This window comes from Chaetodon trifascialis, chromosome 4 (assembly GCF_039877785.1).
Source record: "Chaetodon trifascialis isolate fChaTrf1 chromosome 4, fChaTrf1.hap1, whole genome shotgun sequence".
NCBI classification, from domain to species: domain Eukaryota; kingdom Metazoa; phylum Chordata; class Actinopteri; order Chaetodontiformes; family Chaetodontidae; genus Chaetodon; species Chaetodon trifascialis.
The window spans coordinates 1,267,623-1,282,568 of record NC_092059.1 but is presented as its reverse complement, the minus strand read 5'-3'; the positions used below and the strand labels follow the sequence as shown (position 1 = coordinate 1,282,568).

Genomic DNA, 14,946 nt, shown 5'->3' with positions numbered 1-14,946 from the left:
TGCTGATGACAAAGTCAGCTCACACTTTGACATGTATGACATTTCTTGGAAGTTCAGAGTGGTGATTATTACAAGTTTCCTTTAAAGCTTGACTGAAGCCTCAGCAGGATCCATTTACAGTATTCTTGAAAGCTAAAGTGGACCATGTGTTTAACCTTTGCAGAGATGAATTTAGTGTTTTCATGTTCATCCGACGTTCCTGCCCCACAGCGAGGCGTGAAAACGGGACCACAGCTGGAATATTTTCAGCAGGTGTTATTTCACCTGATAAAGACCTTTGTAGTTCAGGAACATCAATCAATCAATCAATCAATCAATCATAAGTCGTCATGAACTGATCAAACCTCCAAAAACACACGACTAAAGAATCAGGGTCTTTATTTCTATGAACACAGAAACAGGTTTCGACATTTACTCACTTCCTAAAGGGATCAATAATGGACATGGTGAGGTTTGCACCACAGAGTGAGGCTGAGAGGCTGCAGGCGGGGTGAAGGATCGCTGGACATCGACGCCGCGGGAACGTCACATCTGACGGGTCAGCGGGCCAAAGCTGAACGCACGTCAAACATCACATTTAAAAACCTCAAAAAGATTTCAAAGACAAACTCTCTGACAGTTTAGAGGTAAAAAAAAAAAAAAAAAGTAAAATCACTCGTTTCCTCTTCGACTCTTCTTGTGACTCTTCTTTGAGCTCCTGTGACGTGAAAAAGAAAGAAAACGATGGATGAAACTGAGCGAACAAACCTCGTTAATCACAATAAATCACAACAGGTGTTACAGACAGAAACAACAGGAGAAGACGGCCGGCGTCTCAAACATCAGCTGAGGAAGATCAGGTGACGCGCCCGAAAGCTCCAGAACAGCTACTGAACTGATCTTCTATTGTTTTTTTACTTCTGAAAACTGGGAAACATCTGAAGAACCTCTCAAAGATTGAAATTAACGTCAGCGTCCAGCAGCCTGTGCTGAGCTAACTTCAGCTCAGCTCTTGCATCTGCACATGGATCGCAGGCGCAGACCAAACATCTGGAAGACGTTTAAAGGCTTCAGTGAGTGGAGCAGCAGCGTCGCTCACCTCTCTGGAGACTTGGAGTGGCTGCGATGTCTGTGGCTTCTGTGGTGACCTGCACCAAAAGAACGAGAGCAGCTTCAGTCGACTGTTCACAGATTTTCTGATTAAAGTCACAATGCGTCACAGGATTAGAAATGAAGCATCGAGGGGCCACAGAGACGCCCGGCCTGCGGGTCAGACCCTCCGGATGAACGCTGAGAGGACGGGCTCGTTCACAGACCCCAGCAACACATTCAGGCCTAGCGTGCACACCTGTCGACATCCGTCCACCTGCGCTTCTCTGTCTGTTTACCTGGCGATTTGGAGCGGTGGCGTCTGTCTCTGGACCGGCTGCGATGGCGGCGTGGACTCTTGCTGCGATGGCGGTCTCTCCGCGGCGATGGGCTGACAAAAGACAGCGATGAGCGTGAGTCACGAATATTCTGCTTAAAGGTGATTTTATTCTGAGGAGTTCAGCCAAAGGCAAACTCACCTTCTCCTCTTCGGAGATCTGCTCCTCCTGGAAAAAACAAAGCCACAGGAGATCGGGTTTCTAACCACGTCACAAACGTCCACGTTCAGGCGTGGAGACGTCTCTTCACACATCAGATGCAGGACACAAACAGACATTTGGTAAAGTGAAAGAAAACGAACCGTCTGGGTGAGCGGCTGCGTCTGTAACGAGGCGACGGGGATCGACGGGGTCTGTCATTGTCACGGTAACTGCGTCTGTGGGGTTCGGGGGTCTGGAGTCTCTCCAGCTGCAGGCGACAAAAACAAACATTTTACGGCTGTCGGGATCGGCCGCAGTGAGGCGGCAGAGCGTCGATCCTACGTCACTCAGGATTAAACTTTAACTGATCTGAACACTTTGTGTTTCAGGTCTCTTTCATCTGAGCTTGGTTTTCAGGAAGCGTGACGGCGCTGAGAGTCTCACTCCACGGAGACAGACAGCGAACAGCTGCTCCACCCGCCGACACTGGACTCAGGATGTTAAACGTCCTGTTAGCTCAGACCTGTGAATGAGTGACCACATGACCTCACTGACTGTGTTCCACCAGGTTAACCAAACGTTACCTTCTCTTCTTCCTCATCTTCTTCTTCACTGCTCTCCACCTCATCCAGGTCTTCCTCCAGAGCGCTGATACGTGGATCCAACATCTCAGCCTCCTCCAGGACGTGCCTCTTCTGTAACACACACACACACGCTTCAGTGGTGTAGGCACGTGCATCGAGCTGTGCGTGATTGACATGATGTCAGCGTACCTGAAGGCGGGGCAGAATGATGTCACACATCCTCTCTGCGTGAAGAAGCTCGTCGATAAACTCGTCCACGTGCATCAACTCAAACTCTAACACGAGAGAAAAAAGGTGAGGAAGAGTAGAAGCAAACTGAAGAGTCCACGATGTAATCACTGTCTCAGAGTTCAAAGTCTCCAAAAACCACCTGGAGTTTCATTTTGGCCCAATTCACTGTCGCTGCAGGTCAACTCATCAGCATCAAACATGGCTGCTGTGAGCTGCTTTCAAAGCTCACCTCCATTTCTGTTCTGGCTCTTGATCTTTCTGTAGTCGTTGTAAAGCGGCTCCAGATATTTGTAGCAATCCACGGCGGTGCCCGTTAACCTCATGTACATCGCTCCAAGCAGACGAACGTATCTGATGAAAGAAAAGGAGAGCGCGGCGGCGCGGTTATCAAAGATCCTCGACAAGCCCAGCTGAGTACGAACACCCTGTTAGCCCGGCGTGTGCTCGCTCTGTCTGCACATTTACTCTGAAGCCTCTGCAGGCTTTGTGACCACGACACCAAACCACCTGAGAACTAACGTGTGTGTGTGCATGTGGAGGGCCAATCGACGTGCTGATGTGTCAGATCAGCACCAGTGTTCACCTTCGTCTCAACGCACTGAAACTCACTTGAAATCCTCATTTTTAATGAACTCGACGATGATGTCTTTTTCAGGCTGAATCTGCAGCATCTTCAGCGTGAGGCAGAGGAACGGCGTGGGCTTGATGTTTCCGCCGTAAACCCCTCCCACATACTTCAGCTCCATGGCTTTGTCGACGACCAGCTCGGCTGCAGACGACACAACACACACACGAGTGACATCATCACAGTGAAGCTGAAGAGGCCAAAGAGGCACATTATTATCTAAAATATGATCGTCTGCTGTCACATTACGATTTGCCTTCACTGGGACAGGAAACATGATCCAGAACAAAAGTAAACTGAATTATCACAGTGAATACATTAAAAACGATTAGCTAAGTAGTAAAGATATCAAATACTGACTGCAGCTTTAAAAATGTGAGTTTTCTGCTACCGTTTGTCTTTGAGCTGCGCTGACTGGTCGATCAATAATAAACAGCAAATTAATCAACATCTGTTTTCATTATCAACCGTTTAAAGCCATTTTGAAGGTAAAACTATGACAACTTTTGAATTTGATTAAATAATTTCCCAAATTGGGATCAATAGCTAACTTTGAGCTGCAGCCTCACTTGTTATTTTTAGCATTTTAATAGATTTAAAGCAGACAAACGCTGTTAGCTCCGCAAACCAGGTTGAAAAGAGAAGCTACACCGTTCGTTCACTGGTTTAACTATAAAGCTACTACATACATAGTTCCGTAAAGTTTAACTTCACACATTTCACATGAACGGAATCAACTTCAGAGAACAGGGGGGTGAAATCCGCTGGGATGTCGGTTAGCCTCATTAGCACGAGCCACAGAGAGCTAGCGTTAGCTCGCTAGCTAACACGCTACTCACCGGTCAGACCGAAACATTCCTCCTTCCAGTATTTAGACTCGTAGATTCGAGTCCGGATGATTTTCTCCACCAGATACTGCGGGTTGGTCCCGTGTATACTGTTAGCATCTTTAACGGTTCTATTTGCCATCGGAATCAAAGATTTATCACTTAACTAGCATGGACACAGGAGCCGCAGCCTGTGGTCCTTTAGCGGAAGTGTACTTAAAACTTCCGGTTGTTTTCCTTCAGAATAAAAGCGTCATCTCCAAACCGGCCCGCAGTTGTCGCTGTTGGACTTCTTAAACAAAATACACGCACACGCACACACGCTGAGGGCTGAGCAGAGGTTCACTGGTTTGAGTTTTGTTTATTGGAAAAACAGGGAGAGAAAAACAAAATCACACTGTTATACAAAGTAAAAATATACAAAATAATGATTTGGAAGACGCATTTTTAAACATGCTCTATTGTAAGATGTCCTGAATGGAAAGAAGAGCTCCATAAAGTTAGAATCACGAATCTGAAAATTAACATCTGCAAACAGAATCAGAGTCAAGTTTGCTGCTTTATAATGCATTATAACCCAGTAATCACCGATAGAGACGTGATTTGAGCGCTTTAATAAATATTGTTATATTTAAAAAAAAAAAGTTCCACTAACTACCATTTCTAATGTCAACAATAAATACAATAAATAATGTGTCATTTCTATCTTTACTACAAGGAGTTCTGCCTTTTACAGCATTACTTTCGATTGAAGATCGATTCTAGCACCTTTTTAGAAGAATTAACTGAAAATAAAAACAGAACATTTCTACTTTTTAATCAGAAAACGCAGAGAGGACGTTTTCAGCCTCAGTCCTCCTTACAAAATAACAACGTCTTCGAGTCGTGACGTTCTACTTCCGGGACAGCAGGTGGCGACATGTACTTTTCATGCTGGCTTTAAGTCCGCCAGAGAAGAAGAAGAAGACGGAAATGACGTATTTTTCGCGCGAAATGTTGTTTTCAGTGTGACGTTAAGTGAAGATTGTTTCAGTAAAAGCCCTTTTTTCGATCCAGGCTTTGACTTAAAGCAGATTATCGACTTCATTCCGGATCGAAAGGCTTGTTTTTATATCGATTACCTTTTTATTTGCGCTCGTGCAGCAAACCGCGAGGAAACGGGATGAAATACTTCACCAGACTGAGAGTCCGACGAGTGTACAGGTGGCTGGAGGAGCCTTTGCGGTTCAACAGGAAGTTAAAAACCTGTGAATATCGGTGAGTAACTTCAGGAGCGCAGAAGCTCTTTTCAGCATTTCCATGTTGATCTGTGTGTTTCATGACTTGAATCGCGAGAAAACTGAAAAATGGCCTTTAAGTGTCCTCTCATCCAAAGGTCAAGTCTTGTTTTGTCCCACCAACGGTCCAAAACTTAAATATATTCATTATCTTAATCAGAAAAGAGAAAAAAGCAGCACATCATCACATCTGAGAAGCTTAAATCAGTCATTTAATACACTGCTTTATTCATATATGATCTAATAAAAGACTGCAGATTCATTTTCATTTGGCTAACTCATTGATTAATCTGTTCAGTTTTATTTTCTGTTGCCTGTTTTTCTACTTTTCCACTGCGTCTTTCTGTCCTGTAGTTGCTGGAAAATGTTTCACTTAACTTATCTTAAGATATGGAAGTCAAGTGTCACAATAAAAGAGCAGAATAACACAGACGACAACAACAACGCCGGTGCGAAAAGTCAGTAAGACCAAACAGAGACGAGCTGAAGCTGGAGGCTCTTTGTCTTTTTGTGCGTCAGGTCTTTGGCCATCAGTGTGGAGGGTCTCCCCAGGACCACCGTCATCACCACGGGCCAGCACATCCTCATCGAGGGAGAGGATGACGACAACCCGTACGTGGCCAGAGTCGTCAGGCTGTTCGGTGACGGTGAGTCCCGCTCGGTTCGGCCCGGCGGCGCTCTGGCGGACGCGCGGCTGAACGTCCTCTCGTTGTGTTTCAGAGAACGGGAAGCAGAAGAAGGCGGCGGTTCAGTGGTTCGCCCGAGTGTCCGAGGTGCCTCTGAGCAAACTGAGGCTGCTGGGCCGAGAGCCTCACCCGCAGGAGATCTTCCTCTATCAGGGTCGCAGCTGTGACGACGAGGTCAACGCAGAGTCCATCCTCAGGCCCGTGCAGGTGAAGGACGGAGGGACGTCACTGTGAGACGGTCCTGTGATCGTTCACACACACACACACACACACACACACACACACACACACACACACACACACACACACACTCCTGACATCGCCAGGATCGACTCTTTGAACGAGGAACATCTTCTGAAAGTGTCTGTAAGACCTTCAGTTTGAGTTTGAGGAGCGATGCTTCAGCCTGCGTCGCTCCTCCAGGCGGGTGTTGGTGCTTCTGTGTGGTGTTTGTCAGGTGGGTCCAGGAGAGTTCAGGTGAGGCGGCTTTAAGAAGCCGGTCTGAGCGCGCAGCGGTGAAACGGCCCGTTGTGTTCGATCTGACGCAGCAGCAGAAACCATCTTTGAGTAGTTTGTGTTTTTTCTGCTGATGTTTTGTGGAGTTCACTGATCGTTTCCTGTGATTAAGGTGAGTTAACTCTCTAACTTCCTGTTCCCTCCTCTCACAGGTGAGGCACCTGGATGCAGCCGCTCCGTTCCCGGACTCTGCCGATAAAGACACCCTGTACGTGAAGCTGTCCTGGGACTCCAAGACCTTCAGTGTGGTGGACTCTGCTCTGGTGGACTCTGGTGCCTCTGAACTCGCTCCAGCGTCGTCTCCCCCTCCCCGTCCCAAACCCTCCCTCCCCCCTTCACCCCCGTGCTCCCCGCCCGCAGCGGCTCCGGCGTCTCGACGCGCTCTGCCGACCCCGGACCTCGCCGTCATGCGCCGGGCCTTGTCGGGGGAAGTGAGGCCCAGCAGAGCCACCATGAGCGCGGGGAGGGCCGGCGCCGCCGAGGCCGAGTCGCTGCACTCCGCCACCAAACTGTCGGCTTCAAAGTGTCTGAGCGCCAAGAGGAGGAGCGCCACCGCCAGGACGCCCGGAGTCCGCAAGAAGCTGGAGCTCAGCAGTGAGTGTTTCAGAGCAGGAGAGAGTCCAGAGCGCCTCGCAGTGCCCTCATCACAAACACTGAAACAGAGAACAGAGAGCTGGAGGCAGATACGTGATGCTGTCAGTGCGATGGCCACAGACTCTGCTCTGATCTGTGAACACAAAGTTATTAAAAGTGAAACCAAACACAGGAGAGCAGCGAGGCCTCGCCTGCTGCCGCTCAGAGAGGGTCTGCCACGGTTCAGACGCCGTTTAGTTCATCTCATGTTTAAATTTGACTCTTTCACCATAAACCATCCACTTCCTGTGCTGCCTCGTGATGTCTCGAGCTGTGTCTTCTGTCCTCGTCCCGTCAGGTCCAAACAGGAAGTCGATGAGCCGCGAGGACGTCCTGAGTCAGCTGCTGGACAAGGAGCTGGAGTCGGAGGTGATGCTGGCTCAGAGGCTGTCGTCTTCTCCCCCTCAGACGCTGCCCCTCACCCACAGCCTCACCCCGCTCAGGAAGGCCCACAGAGCGCCCGCCGCTCAGGACGCGTTCCCCCTGAAGCCGTCCGTCATCGTCCTCAGCAACCGGTCTCTGTGTGAGGACATCAGTCCACCGTCGTCCACCAGAGACGACCCCACCAGGTCAGAGTCGACTCCCGCTCAGCGTCGAGTTTCACACTGACGCCGTTCTCTCCTTCAGCGCCACCATGAGGTTCACACCTGAGGTTCAAATGACATGACACACAGAAGCTTCAGCTAAACACACACACACACACACACACACACACACACACACACACACACACCAGTGTGTTTCCATCAGTTTCAGCACAGATGGAGTACAAAGCTTCGTCAGCCTGATCTCTGCAGACGGCTGTTAGCGAGCGTTAGCTCACAGTCAGATGAAACAGAGCTCAGATCAGCGAGTCGAGTCCTCCTCAGTCCTTTCCTTCTGGATCACAGAGTAAACTGAAGACATATTTTAGGAATATTTCATCCTGATGAACCGTACAGTTGATCCACACCGTGACTGCACGCAGTTTGTTTGTTCAAAAAGCCATTTTAAGAAACTTTGAACAGATTATTTCATCTGAATTTTCCATCAAAGATGAGTTTTCCTGATGTTTTTACACATTTCTCTGTCCTGTGTGTTTTTTAATCTTTAATAATCACACACAGTTCTTAATAAGCTCTGTTCTTCAGCTCTTTGCTCGTTTTAGCTGCTTGTTTCGCAGGACGAGGCTGCTGAGCAGAGCGAAGCCTCAGTGGATGTAGTTTGCCTTCATTCTGCTCCAGGCTGAGACACGTCTGATCCAGGATTGTGATCGCTGTGTGGACAGATGTGTCGCGTCCTGAGTCAAAGCAGAGGAAAATAAAAAGTGCTTAAAACAGAGAAAGTTTAAAGGGTCGGACTCACTGGTGCCTCTTCCAGGGAGGGGTCGGAGAACAGTCCTCAGCAGGGCGACGGGGTGGAGGCAGGGTTACCCGCCGGCTCGCTCAGGATGCTCAGAGGAAGGAGCGCCACGCCGAGGAGGAGGGGGGGGCGGACGTGAGTCAGACCCTGCAGGCCTGGTGGTTGGTTAATAAGGAGGAGAGGGGGAGGAGGGGGTCTTCACACCTGTAGTTCACACCTGTAGTTCACACCTGTGCATGTGGTGATTTTGATCTTTTCAGACTTTGTGGTGCAGGTGTGAGTCTTCACGGCCGGTGTTTCTGTTTTAGTGTAAACTGTCACACATCACATCAGGAGGAGGAGGAGGAGGAGGAGTGGGGGGGGGGGAATAATTAGCATCTTCACTATGATTTAACCCCAAAACCCCCCATGTGTGTTCGAACAGAGCCGCCGCTCCGTCTGGAAAAAAGGAGCCGAAAACCCTGAAGGAACCGGCCCTGGCAGTGCTGTGAGTACTTCCTGTGTGTGTGTGTGTGTGTGTGTGTGTGTGTGTGTGTGTGTGTGTGTGTGTGTGTGTGTGTGTGTGTGTGTGTGTGTGTGGTGTGTGTGTGTGTGTGCGTGTGCGCACACACTCATCATCATTTAAAGTAAGACGAAGATGTTAGCGCCAGCGACGGCGTTAACTGTGACCTTTGTGCTGTGTGGCGTTCAAGGGCCGAGGTGGAGCACGAAAACTCCCCGATGCTGCCGCTCGCCACCACGCCGAGGAGCTCCAAGAGGAAGTCGGCCCAGGCGGTGTCGTCCCGCATCAGGAAACAGCTGTGAGTCGTGGCGACGCCGTGAATGACGGGTTCATTCATTCATCACTTCAGGTGAACTCTGTGTCCTCAGAGCTGAACTCACTGTCTGTCCCATCAGGAACCTTCTGGACAGCCAGCAGGACCTGAACTCAGACGGAGACGACGAGGACGAGTTCGTTCCCTCCAAGAAGGAGCTGCGGAGCAGCAGTGAGGATGATGATGAAGAGGAGGCCGGGCTGGATAGTGACGAGGAGGTGGTGGTGTTGAAGAAGGGCAGACGCGAGCCTCGCACTCCTCGTTCGAAGCACAAGACTCGCTCCTCGACCAGAACGCCGAGAAAAACTCCCAACAAGAAGGTGAAAGTCCTGGAAACGCAGATCTGAGAGAATCTGCTCGCCGTTCTTCCTCACACCGTTTCCTGTTTCAGCAGGTGAGCGCCGGCACGCCACGGACTCCTCGACACGCCACGCCCAGCATCCCGAGCAGGTCGCTGCCGGCCCGACAGCCAGCCAACGTCCTGGAAGAGGCGAGAACGAGGTGAGACGCAGCGACCGGTGACCTCTGACCCCGACCTCCAGCAGCAGCGCCAACACGCGAACACGGCACTGTAATGAGCACACAGAAAACCCTGATGTGTGATTGGCTGTCAGGGGTCAGGTGTCAGTTACTCACTGATCTTTTAAAATCACAGTTTCTTTCATTGTTCTTGCAGCTGTCAGGTATTTTTCTGACTCGTCAGTCATAGTGATTCATTTTCTGTCTTATAGATCATCGATTGATTGATTCTGAGTCTGGAGGAATTATCGTCATCTCAGCCGAAGCTTCACACACCTCCATTTATATGTTTCTGACTTGTGTGTGTGTCTCTGTCTCTGTGTCTCCTCAGACTCCACGTGTCCTCGGTGCCGGAGTCTCTGCCCTGCAGGGAGCAGGAGTTTCAGGACATCTACAGCTTCGTGGAGAGCAGGATCACAGACGGCACCGGGGGGTAAGATCCAGGTCCCGACGCGGTCCGGTCCTCGACCCCGTGATGCGCTGAAGGTGTCACTTTGCTAAACTGTCTGCAGGAGGAGCGATTCTCGCTGTCTGACCTGTCACCGTCTTCCTGCTTCAGGTGTATGTACATCTCAGGCGTGCCGGGTACCGGGAAGACGGCCACGGTCCACGAGGTGATGCGCTGTCTGCAGCACGCCGCCGACGTGGACGAGATCCCGCCTTTCCACTTCATCGAGATCAACGGGATGAAGATGACCGATCCTCATCAGGCCTACGTCCAGATCCTGCAGGTGAGGTGTGGGCGTCTCACGGGGCTGTCTCATGTCTGGCTCTGGTCCGAAGTGAATCGACCCTGATGATGTCATCAGGGTCATCTGAGCTTGGAGCCTGTAACAGAAGGAAAGAGGTGGCCGTTCAGGAGGCAGGAGGTCATAAAGAGCTTATCCAGTTGCATTATGGGACATGTAGAACCTAAGAGGAACTTCAGACTGAAAGTCCAGATTTTGGCGGTTCTGTTGTGAATTGCTTTACGGGAATTTGAGCAGCTGTGAGCTGTCATGAGCTAGGCTAGCAGTTTCCACCTGCTTCCAGTCTTTGTGCTTAGCTACGCTAAACGTGCCCTGCACACAGATGCAGCTGATGTCCACCTTGTCCTCTCGCTCTGGAGAAGGCAAACATCGAGCGTTTCTGCGCGGTGCGTTCACTGACCGACGGTCTCGTCTGTGCAGAAACTGACGGGGCAGAAAGCCACAGCCGACCACGCGGCGGCTCTGCTGGAGAAGAGGTTCAGCAACCCTGCACCGAGGAAGGAGACCACCGTGCTGCTGGTGGACGAAGTACGAACTTTCTGCACGTTCACGTTATCATAAATATTAAAATGACCGGTTGTTCAACAGATTTTCAGTGATGTCATGTGACCGCTCTCTAACCCTCTTGCTGTCGTGCAGTTGGACCTGTTGTGGACCAGGAAGCAGAACGTCATGTACAACCTGTTTGACTGGCCGACGCGGCGTCACGCCCGCCTGGTGGTGCTGACCATCGCCAACACCATGGACCTGCCGGAGAGGATCATGATCAACAGAGTGGCCAGCAGACTGGTGAGGGAGCGCGAACACACACCTGCACGCTCGCTGCGGCGTGATTCCCACAAGGTTTTCTCCAAAAAACGTTTAAAAAAAAAAAAAAGCTTGACCGTGGAGTCTGGTCAGAGTGAAGAGGAGCTTTAAAAGTCCTGATCAAGTTTTTTTTTAATCCTTTTTCTTCTTTGCTGTTTTCTTGAACTGTTTCATCAGGATTTGTTGTTCTGTGAAGGCCAGAAATGAAAGTTGGAGCCAGTTTTCAGTCAGACTTCGTTCGGATTGATCATGAAACAGGTGTTAATGGTTTTCTCTGCTGGTTTTAAGGTTTGAGGTCTGAGTTTTGTGACTCACGCTCCACCACAGCAGACAGGAAGTGAGCTGCAGCCAGAGGAAAAACTTGACGACTCGTTCTTTCAAACGTAGAGGATTTTTTGTGGCTGCAGTCACGTGACGCTCTGCTCGTGTTCCCGCTCGCAGGGTTTGACCAGGATGTCGTTCCAGCCGTACAGCTTCAAGCAGCTGCAGCAGATCATCATGTCGAGGCTGAACAAGGTGAAGGCCTTCGAGCAGGACGCCCTCCAGCTGGTGTCCAGGAAGGTAAGCGAGCGGGACGTCGTTCACCCCTGACCTGAGCTCGTTCACGCGCCGGCGCTCACCGTCCTCCCCTCCTCTGGCAGGTGGCCGCTCTGTCGGGTGACGCTCGCCGATGTCTGGACATCTGTCGCCGGGCGACGGAGATCTGCGAGCACTCCGCCGCTGACGCTTCTGCCGCAGGATTGGTGGGAATGAGTCACGTGATGGAGGCGCTGAACGAGATGTTCTCCTCCGCCTACATCACCGCCATCAAGTGAGAGCTGGGCTTTGGTCACATTCATGAAGCTGATGCTTTGTATGTGAGGTGAGATGACGTGATGGTGTGTCCTCAGGTGTGCGTCCCTGCAGGAGCAGCTCTTCCTCAGGGCCGTCATCGCCGAGTTTCGCCGGCTGGGATTGGAGGAGGCCACCTTCCAACAGGTGAGTCTCCGCAGATGCAGAGAGGAGCGAACAATCAGACACGTTCCTTCCTGCAGAGGAAACAGGCTGACGTCAGTGACGAGGAGTGGAGCGGAGAAGCCAACAGACGAGGAAGAAACTGCAGTATTTCCCTCTGAAATGCAGTGTGATACAGAGTACTAAAGTACAAGGTGGAAGGAGAAGTACTGCTAAGATCAGTTTGTGTTTTTGAAAAGTTTAACAGCAGCAGATGTGAAGTGAAGGCGTATTTCAGGAGGTGAAGGCTGTTTGGGTTCATCTGGACCTGCAGGCAGCTGATACTGATACGTTCTATAATGACTGATGGTCCGGTCTGGACTGGTTTGGTCCAGATCCTGACCTGGTCCTGAAGCACAGAACCTGAGTCCATGTGCCTGTTTCTCCCTCTGTGTCGTCTGCCAGGTGTTCGTGCAGCACCAGGCTCTGTGTCGGGTGGAGGGTCTGCAGCCCGTCGGCGTGTCCGAGGGCCTGGCGGCGTGTCAGCGTCTGGGGGCCTGCAGGTTACTGCTGCTGGAGCCCAGCCGCCTGGGGGTCCTGCAGCGTGTCCGGCTCAACGTGAGCCAGGACGACGTGCTGTACGCCCTGAAGGCTGACTGAAGGACATCCTCTGGGACTCTCTGAGCGTGTTGTGTTTGTGTGTTTGCACAGAGCGTTGTGCTTCATGTCTTATCTTTGAGTACATTCAATTTTAGCCTTTTAGAGATTATTCACTGTAAAAATAAAATCTTTCCAAAGACTGGAATCAGCATAAACACGTCGTTTCTTCAAAGATCCCTGAGTCCAGTCTGCAGGTGTGCAGCGTTCACCAATGACAGGCAGCCTGTGTGTGGCCTGATGACACCTGAAGCTCACACTGCTGCAGTCTGCACTGTGGCAGCAGGGCAGTAAGAACAGTGTTAGGAACTACACAGCCTGACCTCACGCTCACATCCCTCAGCGAGAGCTCAGCTCTGGTTCTGTTGGGCCACGGTCAAATACAGGAGCAGGACTCTGGAAAGTATCTGTGACTAATACGTCAAAATGGTCCCTTTGTGTACGACGAACCTCAGCAGGAGAGGATGGCTCAATCATGGACTTCCCTCTTTTGCGATGAAGGTATCAGTGAGAACAGCTGAGTGCTGACGGGAAGTGGTTGGAGCAGAGGAAGAGGGAGTGACCATCCTAAGTGCACAGAAGCTGAAAACATTTTCAGAATAACTTGACAGGAAGCATAACGCAGTTAGTCGTCTGGTCCAGTCCGCCGCGTCACACCAACACAATGTGACGGTTTGCTGATCCTCTCTGAAAACAGCACAAAGACCAAACACTAAACGTTTGCCCTCATCAGCCTCATTGATGTCATCACATGACTGAATGAGAGGTGTCGCTCTGTGGGCTCAGGAACACTGTGCAACTCGGAGTTTGTACAAACAATTGAATGAAACCCTGTTACAGCAGAGAAAGATCAAAAATTTATTGAGTCAAGTCATTAAGTCCCAAAACAGTGACAGAGGAGTCAAATGAGCAGGATAAAAGAAGAAAAGATCTGCTCTGTATATGTACGTTATGTACAGGCAAACATACTAATTGCAATAAAAATAATGGCAATATTATGAAATAAACTAAATGTCATGTTGAATTGCACTTGAGAAATACAGTTATATGAGAACACTGAGCTGCACACGTCTGTGTAAGGACACTGTACAATCTGTAAAAATAAGTGTTTGTACTGTTGCACAGTTGAAAAACAGTGAAAATGGCACCGGATGAAGTGGATAATGTGAGCATATGTTGAGAAGAGCAGGTTTATGATGTAGAAATGGACAAATCAGCATCAGCGCAGAGCTACATGACCTGATGCTGGAGCAGCTTGAAGAGCAGCTTCCTGTCCAGGAGACGATGTGGGACTGTTCAGCTGAGACCTGCTGATGGACGTCTGCCCTTCAGAGCGTTTAGGGGGAAGCCATTTCTGCAGTCAGCAAGCTGAGTAATACCAGGACTGCACCACGTAACGCTTGTACACACTGAGAGGGCCATCAGCACGAGCCTGACATGACTCCGCTCAGAGGAAAATCCCCAGAAGTGAGAGCCATGCAACTTAAGCTCCTGCACAGGGCCCACATATCCCCCTCCCAATGTCACAAATTCAGTCCTAATGCATCTCCACTGTGCCCCAAGTGTAAAATTGAAACTGGTAGAAAAGTACAGCAGTTCTGGCAGGTCATAGGGCAGGAAATTAACAAGATTCTATCTGCTAATAGAAACAGCAACCCCTTATATTTGCTACTTGGCATATCTGATTTGTCCATCATTGACTAATATAAAAGAAAAGTCCACCAAACACAGTGCATTCTCCTGAATTGGATAATGGATAAAGTTTCATCTGAGGCTCAGTGGCAAAGAGTGACACTTGAATATGTTGCATTGGACTATCTGACCTGTATATATATATATATAAAACTTTCGGCGCGGCATTCACACACAGGTGTGGTGCATTCAAAAGTGTCGGAACAACAATGGCGCGTTCAAGAGTATAGGACAAACGATAATTCACTGAAAAACAACTATTAATGAATGGAAACTTAATTCAACAAACAAGTTTACAACATAGGAACAGTGTGGGCTTTCTAACAATAACATATATTTTATATATTACTCCCAATAAAAATTCCCCAAAATTATGTAGAAGCACCTTTTCCCAAACCAAGTGTTGTAGTATAACCAGGAGGCCATTGATGTGTGAGGGGATTCTGGTGACACTTTACAGAAGTGAAATTATTGAATGTTATTCCCATAAAAAAATTCCCCAAAATT

The 14,946-nt window shown here is 49.6% G+C and overlaps 2 protein-coding genes across 2 annotated transcripts; one reads left to right on the top strand and one right to left on the bottom strand.

The window, feature by feature from the left end:
- Positions 1-362: 362 nt before the first annotated feature.
- Positions 363-4,066, bottom strand: prpf38a (pre-mRNA processing factor 38A). The gene is made up of 10 exons (XM_070960873.1): positions 3,827-4,066; positions 2,972-3,131; positions 2,592-2,713; positions 2,321-2,406; positions 2,132-2,242; positions 1,709-1,815; positions 1,548-1,574; positions 1,368-1,459; positions 1,079-1,127; positions 363-697 (listed from the first exon to the last, which is right to left on the bottom strand). Exons 1-10 carry the CDS (start codon positions 3,954-3,956, stop codon positions 652-654), a joined length of 930 nt encoding a protein of 309 aa, XP_070816974.1. The 5' UTR covers positions 3,957-4,066; the 3' UTR covers positions 363-651.
- Positions 4,067-4,818: 752 nt separating this feature from the next.
- On the top strand, positions 4,819-12,750 carry orc1 (origin recognition complex, subunit 1). The gene is made up of 17 exons (XM_070961267.1): positions 4,819-5,071; positions 5,611-5,738; positions 5,812-5,984; positions 6,446-6,887; positions 7,225-7,495; positions 8,692-8,754; positions 8,960-9,067; positions 9,165-9,402; positions 9,477-9,583; positions 9,933-10,034; positions 10,161-10,332; positions 10,771-10,878; positions 10,990-11,139; positions 11,599-11,718; positions 11,799-11,968; positions 12,048-12,135; positions 12,556-12,750. The coding sequence occupies exons 1-17, from the start codon at positions 4,977-4,979 to the stop codon at positions 12,748-12,750; spliced, it is 2,730 nt and encodes a 909-aa protein (XP_070817368.1). The 5' UTR covers positions 4,819-4,976.
- Positions 12,751-14,946: the final 2,196 nt, after the last annotated feature.

Bases quoted from the DNA above. Each gene is read 5' to 3' on its own strand.
- orc1 (XM_070961267.1), top strand. From the start codon at position 4,977: ATGAAATACTTCACCAGACTGAGAGTCCGACGAGTGTACAGGTGGCTG. The intron at 7,496-8,691 runs GTCAGAGTCGAC...GTGTTCGAACAG, and splicing joins ACCAGAGACGACCCCACCAG to AGCCGCCGCTCCGTCTGGAA. The intron at 10,035-10,160 runs GTAAGATCCAGG...TTCCTGCTTCAG, and splicing joins ATCACAGACGGCACCGGGGG to GTGTATGTACATCTCAGGCG.
- prpf38a (XM_070960873.1), bottom strand. From the start codon at position 3,956: ATGGCAAATAGAACCGTTAAAGATGCTAACAGTATACACGGGACCAAC. The intron at 3,132-3,826 runs GTGAGTAGCGTG...TGTCGTCTGCAG, and splicing joins GGAATGTTTCGGTCTGACCG to CCGAGCTGGTCGTCGACAAA. The intron at 2,407-2,591 runs GTGAGCTTTGAA...CTCTCGTGTTAG, and splicing joins GAGCCAGAACAGAAATGGAG to AGTTTGAGTTGATGCACGTG.